Genomic DNA, 12,808 nt, shown 5'->3' on the forward strand with positions numbered 1-12,808 from the left:
TGATTGTTAACTAGGGTAGGAAGACCATCCCTGAAGGTAGACGGGATAGATCCTGACCTGTATAAGAGTAGAGAAAGCTGAGTGTGTAGCAGGCAATGGTCCATGGTTATTCTCTCTTTGTTCTGACTGTGAATGTGATGCTCTTAGTTGCTGCCTTGACTTCCCAACCACAATGGTCTGTAATCCGGATTATAAGCCAAATAAGCCTTTTCCTACCTTAAGTTCTTTTGTTCAGGGTGCTTTATCACAGCAACGAAAATAAGACTAGGACATGCACAAACACCAACCAACAAAACAAGCAAAAACAAAGTACTTTTTAGATATTATGTAGTCAGTATTGAGTAGAGTCGAAAAGAAAATTAGTGAGTTGGAAGATAACAGCTGAGAAATTCACTTATATCACAGAGGGGAAAACAGAAAATAAGAAAGGATTTAAGACAGACTGAGCAACTCCAGAGTGCTTCTAACAAAAATTACAAAAGGGTTCTGTAAGCAAATATATGTATATTTGGTGGGATAAAATAAGTTAATGTTCATAAGACACTGTGGTAAACGGTTTCCAAAATGTATACCTATCATGGTCCCCACTCCCTGATATGACTTTCACATGAGCTGGACCTGGTGATTCATTTTTAACAGACAGACTATGGTAAAAATGATAAGACACCAGTTGAAGGTTAATTTTCAAAATATTTTGTGGTTTCTGATGTGTGGGCTCTGTCTTGCTCCATCTTTCATTGATTCTCATGAAGTCAGAAGCCATGGTATAAGCTATCCTATGCAGAGGCCATGTGGCAAGGCACTGATACTGATGACCAACAGCCAGGAAGAGCTCAAGAGTGTGCACAAGCCTCGAAGAGAATCCTTTCTGTTTATTTGGATGGCTGTATTAGTTGCCACCTTGGTTGCATGATTGTGAGAAATCTTGAGCTTGAACTACCCAATTAAACCAATTACAGAGATCTGACCTGTAGAAACAGGGAGATGATGAACAGCATTTGCTTTAAATCATGGCATTTTGGGTTAATCTGTGATGTAGCCATCAGTAGTGTAAGTACACTAAACAGTGCTGCACACCTTAGCCATTATAGCAACTTCTACTTCATAGTGGTTAAAGTAGGGCTCTAAGAAGCTAGCTAAGGTGAGGTTCAACCAAGGGCAGAACCAGGATGAAAATCCAGGAGTAGAAGTTTCACTTCACAGCCCCATTCTTCACAAAAGATACCATGTTGTCACAAGTACCTAATGGCAGCCCTGGACTGGTCTTATCCCTAGGAACATTGATGGTGACTGGTTGGTAGACCTTCAGCAGATCTTTCAGTTTCATGTCCTGGGCCATCAAGGAATAGTTGTTGCCAATGGAGTCACTGGGTCCACGGTGGTGGTCCTGTTCTTTGAAGGGCACAGCCAAGGTCCAGGCTGTGCGTTGCATCAGAGGGGGGTAGAAGCTGTGCGACATGACAGTCTGCGAGGGGAATAAAGGAGAGGAGACACAGTCAGAGATATCTATCTGTGTGAGCCTCAGCTCTGCTCCCACAGAGGTGAGTTTCATGTGCTGCATGCCGTGTTTCTACCTTCCACACACTTTAGGGAAATACTTTGTGTTTGGATAGTTCTTTGGCCAGTGGAAGATTTATGAAGCCAAGCTGGCATTCAACAGCCAAGAGTTAGGTGACAGTACACTTTTATTCCTTACGGACATGGTAAGAGGCATATAACTACTCTTATTTTACAAGTGAAGATGCTGAAATGGAGTTTCTATAACACAACGGGTAAATAAATGGTAAGGTCAGATGCAAACACATCTTCATTCAAACTTTCAGTGTTCAGTCTCATACTGCTGCAATGTCTTCTAATGACAAAATGGCACAAGCGGTTAATACCACTTCCCAAGACTGTTAGAATTCACTAGATCCCAAGGAATATCTCCACAGAAGAGGTATGGTCCTCAGATCTTTTCCCCCAGGAGAAGCAGGCAGTATGGGTACTAACCTCATAGACTTCAGATGGCTCCTCATTTGCAGACACGGGCAGAGGGGGCAGCTCTGGCCGCGCCTGGGAGTGGCTCATGTGGTGTATGGAGTCACGCTTGTCAAGCTGTGGGAAACGGAAAGGAAGGCACTCTTTAGGAATTGGGAGAGCTTTTTGGGCCACTGGAGAGGGTGAGAACTGCAGAGATTCCCAGTTGTTTTATGCACACAGTTCTGCGCAGGCCTCTGCATTCATTATACATAAATGCTTTCATGTTTAAACCACCAGCCTGTGTCTTGTCCAACACCTCCTCCTAGGCTTTCCTCTATAGACAATCTGTTTATTTTCTTTCTTTGTTTTTTGTTTTTCAAGACAGGGTTTCTCTGCATAGCCTTGGTTGTCCTGGACTCACTGTGTAGACCACAGAAATCCGCCTGCCTCTGCCTCCCGAGTGCTGGGATTAAAGGCGTGCGCCACCACACTTGGCTCTGTTTATTTTCTTACTCCAAGGAATAGCCTACTTTTTGAGTGTGTCTCCTACCCAACCATGGGTAGGGTTAAAAGTGAACTCTTTTTAATTTTTATTCATTTATTCATTTATTAGTATTACTATTATTGAGTATATGAATGGTGTGTGCATGGTGTGTGTGTGTGTGTGTGTGTGAGTGTATGCATGATTTGGCTGTGGGTGTATGTGCCATTATGTGTCTTGTATTGTAAATCAGTAGACAATTTTATGGAATTGACTCTCTTTTTTCACTTTTATGTAGGTTTGGGGGATTGAACCCATGTCACCAGGCTTGCAAGACGAACTCCTTGACCTGATAAGCCACCTTGTCAGGTCCCCAAAGTGGATAGCTTTTAAAAGTTGGCTCTTGCATTTCCCATATACAAGGTTTTGATTAAAAATCATACCCAGGCAATGGTTTAGCATCTTATGCTGTTTAACAAGCATGTAAGCAACTCTCTGTGATCCCTGTGAGAAACATGGGGTGGGAGTCATGCTTTCATCAGTGAGTACACACTGGGTATGAGCTTCAGGTGGGCATAAACTTTCATCTCCCATAGTCACTGTCAGTTCTCATGTGCCTCTCCTCAACAGAGCTGGAGTTGGCTGGAGGCTGTACAGCATTACATGAGGTTTTGCTGAAGACTCAGCCCCTTTACTCAAGTCAAACATTTCATCTGAAGCTGTGATAGACTCCAATTCGTTCCACCACTGGGGGGCGGGGGCAGAAAATGATGCATTGATGGGGAGGATCTGCTGTTCTTCACTTTCAAGATGATTTGAAGGATTTTTGTGCTGGTAGACTGACTTCAGCCTTAGAATGTGACACTTGGATTAATTAGCTCTGGTGTAAGATGAGACACAGGCATAGAGGTCTGAAAATTATGGCATGCAAGATTGCTGATGCAGGCTGAGGGTGGAAGAGGGGCATAGGACTCCCTATTAGCCATGAATCACCAAGGCTAGCTCCTCAGTGGTAACCCCTAACCCCACTAACTGCTGGGTAGCTACTGTATCATTAAATAAGCAATGATGTCTACCCAAACTCCACATGATTGTATGTCAGGCATGCACAACCTTAAAGACTTTTTTTTTTTTTTTTTTTTTTTTTTTTTTTGGTAGCCCATTCTAGCTGATCAGACCAAGACCCAGAATGGTAAGTACCATGCCACAGACACAAAAGAGGCAGACCTGTCTTCTAGGGCAGTGGCTTTTTAATGTGCATCACCTTTCAGCCCAGAAATGTCAGGAATCCCTAACATTGCAAATTACTCTAGGAAGGTCATGGGCCTCAAAATTAAGTGAGACTAGGAAAACTATGATCATAGATGTGCTTTAAGCTTAAGATCTTTGAAAACATAGAATGGGTTCACTGATCTCACAGCCTAATTCAGTGTTTCTTTGAAGGCTGCTACCAATGGTTGGCCAATGGATACTTAAGAGTAGGGCCGCTTGACCCCTACACCAAACCTGATGTTCTTGAGAACCAATGACCTTGTTATTTTCATCTTACAGAACTTGGAATACCAGCTGTTGTTGTTGAATGACTGCTTTTTGGAGGCAGGGTTCACAACCCAAGCTGGTCTCAAACTCAAAGTTAAGTGTCAGGGTTCCAATCATAAACCATCACACTCAGCTTTCCTATGCTCATCTCAATCACTGACTGCCTCTTTGTTCTTGGCTTCAATCTCAAGGCTCTGTGAGCTAGCCAGTTATCTCCAAGAATCCCCTCTTCTACGACTAAAATCCATGCCAGATCTGCATCAACAAGGGGAACAAAAAGGGAAAGAAATCCCAGAATTAACTGGAAAGGAATCTCATCATCTTAAGAAGGTACAATACCATCCAAAGAAGAGTCTGGCAAAGGTACTTTCAGGGACATGAAGACATTCATTACTTCTTTCAAGGCCCCAGCTATAAGGCATGTAGCAATGAATAGGTTAGGGCTGTCTGCATTGTGTCTTTGCATGCATGAAGAATTTGTGATCAGTGGAAATCTCTCTTTTGGCCTAGATTTTAAAATCTGTTTTAAACAAAAACTTCATTAAAAGAGCAACAAACACCACCAAACGAGAACATCGTAAGTTACATCTAGAACAGGAATGAGCAGTTAAAGCCACAAGCCCTGACCTTGTGGAGTCAGGAAGGATGGCAACAATTTCTGGGAGAGGGTCTTAGTAATGGTTGTGTGTCTCTTTACCATGGGGTAAACCTGATTTCAGTGCCAATAGCACGTGGGAAGTTAACCCTCCCACCAAAAGAAAACAGAATATAGTCTTGGTGGGAAAGCCTGCTCTACTCCAGTTTCAATCCATGTGGCACATTGTGGCTGATCCTAGCCTCTGGCTCTAGGCATGGGACCAATCATGGCCCCATCTTCCTATCCACGATGATTAGCTAGAGGATGATTTGTGAGGCAAGCATTTGATCAGAGTACTCCCGCCTGATTTTGCCAGAGCTGCAGAGGAAGGCTCACCTTTTGTTATTAGTGTCATTAACTGAGAGGCAGCTTATGCCCAGAACTCCCAACAGTCATCTCTGCCTGGCGTGGGGGAATGTGTGTCTTAAAATAGCAAAACAGATGCCATCAAAGACATCAGAAGGAGAAGGCATCTCAGTGACATCAGTGGGAACCCTGTGTCTAACTTGGACTTCTTGGTTGCCAGAACCTATAGATTCTTTGAGGTGTGGGGCACACTAAATTATACATCTGTGTTTCCAACCTGAGAAAGGGTCAGTTTAGTGATAGACACAAAGACAGATAGATGACTCAGAAAGCTCAGGACAGAGAACAGAGACAGCATATCCCACAAGCAGACAGAGAAGCCATTTCTAGGGCTAATGAACAAAGCAAACATTGAGCAGTTTGCGGAACACGAGGACCTCTACAGAAACACAGTCTTAGTTAAGCTGGTTCCTGGGCACAGACTAAGACACCCACAGAGAAGCCTGCAGGACAGGAACATGGTGATCAGTCAGCACACACAGGATGGATCCATTCTGCAGCGCAGTAGCGGGTTTTCCTGACAGATTCTGGCCAAGAATCCTCTGAGGGAGAATTCCTCATGTGAGTAGGTGGAGACTCTTATAATGGTGTCCTTGCTACACCAAATAGTTTGCTAACAACATGAAAGTCTTGTTTGGTAAATTCTAGGGAATTTTAATTTCAGAGCATGGGCTTGGATACGTAATAGATCTACTTTTATAAAGTGTCTACTTTAAATGCTTCTCTGGGTACTTAAAGTGACAACCCAGTAGGTCTTGGCATCTTAGTTTTTTCTCCCAAGATTCTTGAACCTGGATTGAGTAAAAGAAGTATTGTTTTGGTGCAGTGTGTTTGGTGATTTGCTTGTTTTTAAGGTGGAGTCTGCTGTGTACCTCAGGCTGGTCTCAGCTGCTCGGCTTCCCAAGTGCTGAGACTACTGTCAGAAACCAGTACAGACTGTGTATTTCTGATTGCACACCATGGCTTGCATGGATCTGCTATGCTAGATTCATTCCAGCCTGTGTTAAAAATAGAGCTCTTGGCACTCCACCATGACACTACAAATCTGGATCAAAGTCTTTGAGGGTGAGGGCCAGGGCTCTGATTTCTTTCTCTTTCTTTCTTTCCTTCCTTCTTTTTCTTTTTCTCTTTTTATTTCTTTCCTTCTTTCTTTCTTTTTTTTTGGTTTTTTGAGACAGGGTTTCTCTGTGTAGCCTTGGCTGTCCTGGACTTGCCTTGTAGACCAGGCTGGCCTTGAACTCACAGTGATCCGCCTGCCTCTGCCTCCCGAGTGCTGGGATTAAAGGCTTGTGCCACCATGCCAGGCTAAGGCTCTGATTTCTGATAAGGTTCTTATTGTTACTTTGAGATCATATAGTCTAGATTGCACTGGAATGCACAGTCTTCCTGCCTTCACCCCTCCTCCCCAGGGGTGAGAGTACAGGCATGTACCTCTATGCCTGAGACTATATTTTATAACTTAAAAGTTATTTTAATTAGTAATGTATGCTCAGGTGTGCATACCCATGCATGGGCAGAAATTAGAGATGTCAAGTGTCAGTCTATTCCCTTTGAGACTGAGTTTATCACCAAGCCTAGAACAAGACTGGTAGCCAGCAAGCCTCAGTGAGTCCCCTGTCTCCGATTCTCACGCCCCATGCAGTGCTGGACTTATAGCTGTACGATTCTGTGCCCATTTTATCACAGGAGTTGCGTTATGAATTCAAGTCCTCATGCAGCAGGAGCTCGTATCCACTGAGCCATTATTTCCTCAGCCCCATAACTATGTCAGAAAATGGCCCCGAATACTCTGATGCGCAGGCAAAAGTGAGACCTGCCTGCTGAGTATGTGCTCTAGTGGCATTGGAGAGGAAGGGAAAGGACAGCAGTTCGTACTTCTACCATTTCAGAGTAAAATTAAAAACATGCTTTCCAGGCCAAAGGAGTCTAACTTCTGTGGGAAGTATCCCTCCTCCCACACACTCTCAATTGTCTACATGTTGAAGACACAAGTACAGGAAAACACGCCTTAAACGTCACACCCACCTTCTGCGATGAGCAATCGGTGGAGCTCATGGTGCCTGTTCTGATTGTACCTATGAAAGAAAGAATAAGGAGTTCTCAGTTCCTCTGAGGATCAGTCTCTCCCATGCAGCTGCTTTGAACTCTGGGATGCCTTAGAGCAGAGTTGGGGGTGACACCAGCAGCGGAACTCTCAAGACACTCTGAAAGCTCTGACACAAAGCTGTCTCTCTGAGGTCATAGACTTTGGTATCCGGGGCCATTCCCTGGCAGAATGGCAGAGGAGGAAAGGACACAGGATGAAGAGGTAGCATGGCGCTCTGCAGGATGCTCTAGTCCCCGCTGCTTGCACTATTTGTTCTTCTTTTCCCTTCAGCAGATTTCTTGGACCTTCCCAGAACGCACTGAAGTCTCTGCAAAGGACATAACTGAAACATGACTACATATTAATATACAGAAGGGAGGCTTGCTATCCTAGATAACACCCTCTCCCCTCTAGACTCCTCTCCCGTTTCCCTGAGAAGCTTTAGCAGTAATGGAGCATGCACCCAGGCCCAGTGGTGGGTAACCAGGCTTTAGCGTCTGTTGCTAAGAGGAGGTGCCTCTTCTATGCTTAAGCACAAGACTGGGCTTGACCTGCTGGCTCCCTTTGTAGGAGGCCGAGCTGAGCAGCAGGAAGTGTTACTGACAGAAGGGGGATGGAGGTGTTTGGTAATGGCTCAGGAATGTATCATGAGATCTTGCCCTGAGAGAGGTCTAAAGGCCCAGGCAGGTGTTGAGTTGAAGTGGCCTAACTAGACCCTGCACTTCCAACTAAGTGATGTGCAGCTTGAGCAAATCCCTTTATATCTTCAAGTGAATCTGTCAGTTTTCATGTTTAAATCCCATGGTATTTTGGGGGGAAATATTGTGAGCACCCACCCCGTCAGGTTTGTTTGAGGGTTTAATAAGTCCTAATTTTCCTAGGACATTTACACACACACACACACACACACACACACACACACACACACACACACACTTTGAGACAGGGCCTGAAGAAAACCTTGAACTTACAATCATTTGCTTCCACCTCCTGAGAGCTGGGGTTACAGGTGTGGACCACTGGGATACTGGAAACCAGCCCAGTGCATGATGGGCAAATATTCTACCAACCAGGCTGCACCCTTAGCTCTTCCCCACTTTCCACACTGTAGTATTGCATCTTGAGAACTTTCTCTGTCCTGGACAGTTTGGGACAGTTTTTTTCACTCCATGCAACAGGCTCTTTATGAATGCTACCACCAATATGATAGTCACAGGCACACAAGCACATATATTCTCACAAGAAGTCCCCAAGATTCATTACCACCCCAGCATTCAAAGCACTTATCATATGGCTGCTTTCAAAATTCTTTTAAAACCGAAGTAGGTGCATTAAGCTGTTTCAGCATGGTGCGCGCCTGCTTCTTCGTCTAGTTTTCCCCTAATTCCATGATGCTCCTATATTGTGCACAAGGAAACCAAAACAATTACACATAGTTTTCCAACATTGGCTTTTCTCAATCAGAGTGGATACAACATGAATTGTTTTTTGTTTGCCCAGGGCATAAACGTTTTTTTCAGCCCCCTTTAAAAGCACCACGCACATCAGTTTCTTTTTTCACACTTTATGCTCAAGGTTCTGCTCCCTGTACATCAAAATAACCCAACGTTCCTCCGACATTCCTCATTCCTTATGTTAATTTCTTTTACCATAAAGTATATAGCAGGTCTGGGAAGTGGTTCAAGCCCAGTAGAACACTTGCCTAGCGCATACAAGGTCCAGCTCTGCTGCCCAGCTCACACACAAAGCATACAGAGTCAGCCCTTTGTGTCACTGGGTTGTACATCTGAGACTATCGTCCGTGTGTGCGAAGAGTAGAGACTAGCACAGTGCTGATGAGCCCATGGCTTCCTGGGCAAGAAGACAAGCTCTTGTCTGAAGTCTAATGTACCTTAAAAACTAGCTGTGTTACTACCTTGGAAATGCCAACAAAACAAAAGTAGTTGCTGTTTAAGTATTTCTGCATTTAGGTACAGCCAGAATTGTTTTTTTTTTTTTTTTTAATAACCACCATGAATTTGTAAAGAAACTCTCATAGCTGCATTAAAACTAGATTAACAAGAAAAAAGAATAAAGAAAAAGAAAATTTGTATTCATACAGTCCTAAGAGGAAGTCAGATAAAAATTGTGCCAAAACTATACTATCTCTTGTGGAAGATAATAAACTGAGATTAATTATAAGCCTATTATATTTAGCTTATGCTTCCCCATTCATAGTTCATTACTGAAGGAAGTAGAGACAGGAACACAATCAGGAATGAAACCTGGAAGCAGGACCTGATGCAGAGGCCATAAAGTGGTGCTGCTTACTGGCTTGTTCCCCATGGCTTGCTTAGCCTACATTTTTATAGAATCCAGAACCACCTACACAGAAGTGGCCCTATCCACAATAGGCTGAGCCCTTCCCTTATCAAAAATTTTTAAAATTTTTAAAATTTAAAATTTTAAAATGCCATATTGAGGCATTTTTTTCAGTTGGGTCTTCTCCTTCTCCAGTGACTCTAGCTTGTGTCAATTTTACATAAAACTACCCAGCGTACTGTGCAAACAGGTTTTTAATTATTTGGAAATGTTTTGGATATTTTCATGCCACTTTACACTACAAGTGAGTAACTTGAAAAATAGGATACTGGTTACAGTTTTCCTAGATAGGTGACTGCAGCTTTGGATAAATGCTACATCTATCTCTCCCTCTGATGCTAACAAAGGTCCTTTCATTGTGGCCTTTACATATTCACCAGTGAGAAGACTCATCATTGCTAGGTTTTGAGCAAAATGAAACTTAGAACTTCCCTAGGGACACTTATGAGTTTCAAATTTTGTCAACAAGCATCTCAACTTGTTCAGAAACTGACATTTCTAACACCCAAAGCAGTTCTGCCTCATATATACATATATATTATATATGATTTTATTAATACACACATATATGTATATGTGCATATACATACATATGTATACATGTGTGTGTAAATTAATAAAAACCATATAGATTCTTAGAATTTCTAGTTTTCTTTTTTAATTAATGTATTTAGATTACAATTCAAGTGTTATTCCCTCACTTGCATCCTCCTGTTCCTCCCTCCCTCCCTCCCGCTTTCCCTCTATTCCCCTCCCCTAGGTCTGTGACCGAAGGTGACCTCCTCTTCCATTATATGGTCATAGGCTATCAAGTCTCATGTTGGTAGCCTGTTTATTCTTTCTTTGGATGTCTCAACTTCATATGGAAAAACAAAAAACTCAGAATAGCTAAGAGAATCCTATACAATAAAAGACCCTCAGGAGGAATCTCCATGCCCAATCTCAAGCTGTACTATAGAGCAATAGTAACTAAAACAGCATGGTACTGGCAAAGCAATAGGTGGGTTGATCAATGGAATCAAATAGAAAACCCAGAAATGAATTCTAATTTTTTTTTAAGTGTTCAAAATTTCTCACTTGAGAAGAGCTATCTGTACTTGTGCTGAGAGTATATGAGGCACAAGGAAATCTAATTATCCCTGATTGACTTAGCATTATCACTCCTAAACTGCATAATCAATAAGCAACGGATACATGAGAGATAGTGAGCAGGATCAATAGAGACTGCCCACAGAAGTATTCATAGTTGGGATATACAGAATAATAGTGAAGGCATATCATTCTTAAAGAAAATGTGCCATCGGTTTATTGCATTGACCTTGGTTGGTGCATCAGTTTGTGCAGTCCCCCCTGGGTACAAATCCACCAGACTTGATGGTCTCCTTTTGGGGATCCTGAATCCTGTGGGTCCTTCCATCCCCCCATTCTTCCATACCACTCTCATCACTCAACCTGGAGTCCAGCAGGGATCTCTAGTGTCTGTCCTGATCCTTTCTGGGTAGAGTCTTTCAGAGACATCTATGTTGGGCTAATATCCACTTATAAGTGAGTATATACCATATGTGTCTTTCTGGGTCTGGGTTACCTCACTCCTTTTTAGTTCTATGCATTTGCCTTCAAATTTCAAGATTTCCTCATTTTTAATATCTCAGTAGTATTCCATTGTGTAGATGTACCAGTTTCTTTATCCATTCTTCTGTTGAGGGACATCTAGGTTATTTCCAGGTTCAGGTCTAGCCAATGGACAGCTTATTCACCAAGGTTGTAGGAGAGAGCAGGGACTGCCTCTGACATGAACTCTGATACCCCGATTTGATCACTTCCCCTTGGTAGGGAGGCCTGACTGGCAGCACACAGAGGAAAGGGAAGAAGGCTATCCTAATAAGACTTGATTGGCTATGGTTATATGGTGGTGGAGGAGGTCCCCCTCTAGCAGAGGTCTAGGGAAGAGGGAAGGAGGGTGGGGATGGGAAGATACAAATGAGGGGATAGCATTTGGGATGTAATCTGAATAAACTATAATACATTTTAAAATTAAAAATAAGTATGCATGTTGAAAAAGATAATAAATAAAAGAAGAAAGTGTGCCATAAAAAAAAGAAAAAAAAAAAAAACTAGCTGTGTTCACAGACTTTAAGGCAGGAAGACCTTCTTTTGCTGACACGTGATCTTCTGGTGTCTGTGCCCACCACATAAAGGCGTCCTCTCTCACAATCTTCTCAACAATACAACAGTCTTATCTCCCTAGTTTTTATGTTTGAAAATGCAGGCACTAAGAGTGTCTGCTGGGTGAGATTTAAGCATCTTGCCTTGGATCTTCCTTGTTACTTACCTTCTTTGGGTCTGTGTATTGTAGTGTATTTATCCTGTAGTAAAAGGCTAAAATCTGCTTATGAGTGAGTATATCCCATGTGTGTCTTTCTGGCTCTGGGTTACCTCACTCAGGATGATCTTTTGTAGTTCTATCCATTTGCCTTCAATTTTCATTATTTCCTTGTTTTTAATGGCTGAGTAGCATTCCACCCTCTAACTAGACAAGACTCCAAGTAGAGAGAGGAGAACACCAACCTACCCACAAAAACTTTGATGCAAAACTTACCCCGCCTACAAGACATGCAGGGATAAAGATAGAACAGATAGAGCAGAGATTGAGGGACTGTCCAATCAATGCCTGGCTCAACCCAAGACCCACCCCATGCAAGAAAGCCAACTCGTGACACTATTAATGATAGACAAGTGCCTATCAGAGTTGTCCTCTTAGAGGTTCCACCAAGTGAAGTTTCCAAACAGACGCTGAGACTCACAGCCAAACAGTGGGTGAAACACAGGGAGTCTAGTAGAAAAGTGTGTGTGTGTGTGGGGGGGGGAATAAAAGGACCTAGAGGTGACAAGAGCTCCACAAGAAGACCAACAGAGCTAACTAACCAGGGTTCAGAGGGGCCTGTGGCGTTTGAAGCACCAACCAAAGACCATGCATGGACTGTAGCTCCTCTACATACATGTAGCCCATGGGCAGCTCAGGCTTCATGTGGGTCTACTGGTAAAGGGAGCAGGGTTGTCTCTGACATGGACGTGTCTCTGTTTTTCTATCACTTCCCTCTGGAAGGACTGCCTTGCTAGGCTCAGTCCTGATCCGAATTGATGAGCTGGGGTGGGTGGGTGGCTCCTTTTTTCTGAGGAATAGGGAGGTGGGAGGGAGGGAGGGGCGGAGGGAGGGGGGACTTGGAGGAGAGGAGGGTGGGGCCTATAACCGGGATGTAAAGTGAATAAATGAATAATAAAGTAAAAATAAATAAATATAGATAGAAGGTAGATAGATAGATGATAGATAGATAGATAGATAGATAGATAGATAGATAGATAGATAGATAGATAG

The 12,808-nt window shown here is 43.0% G+C and overlaps 1 protein-coding gene across 1 annotated transcript in view; it reads right to left on the reverse strand.

The window, feature by feature from the left end:
• Positions 1-7,543, reverse strand: part of Dnah3 (dynein axonemal heavy chain 3) — a 170,208-nt gene extending 162,665 nt beyond the window's left edge. The window contains 3 exon segments of the mRNA XM_051145144.1: positions 1,243-1,465; positions 1,993-2,097; positions 7,011-7,543. Coding sequence (XP_051001101.1) covers positions 1,243-1,465; positions 1,993-2,097; positions 7,011-7,040 — 358 coding nt within the window. The 5' untranslated portion in view covers positions 7,041-7,543.
• Between the last annotated feature and the right edge of the window lie 5,265 nt (positions 7,544-12,808).

Source organism: Acomys russatus, chromosome 5, assembly GCF_903995435.1.
Source record: "Acomys russatus chromosome 5, mAcoRus1.1, whole genome shotgun sequence".
NCBI classification, from domain to species: Eukaryota; Metazoa; Chordata; class Mammalia; order Rodentia; family Muridae; genus Acomys; species Acomys russatus.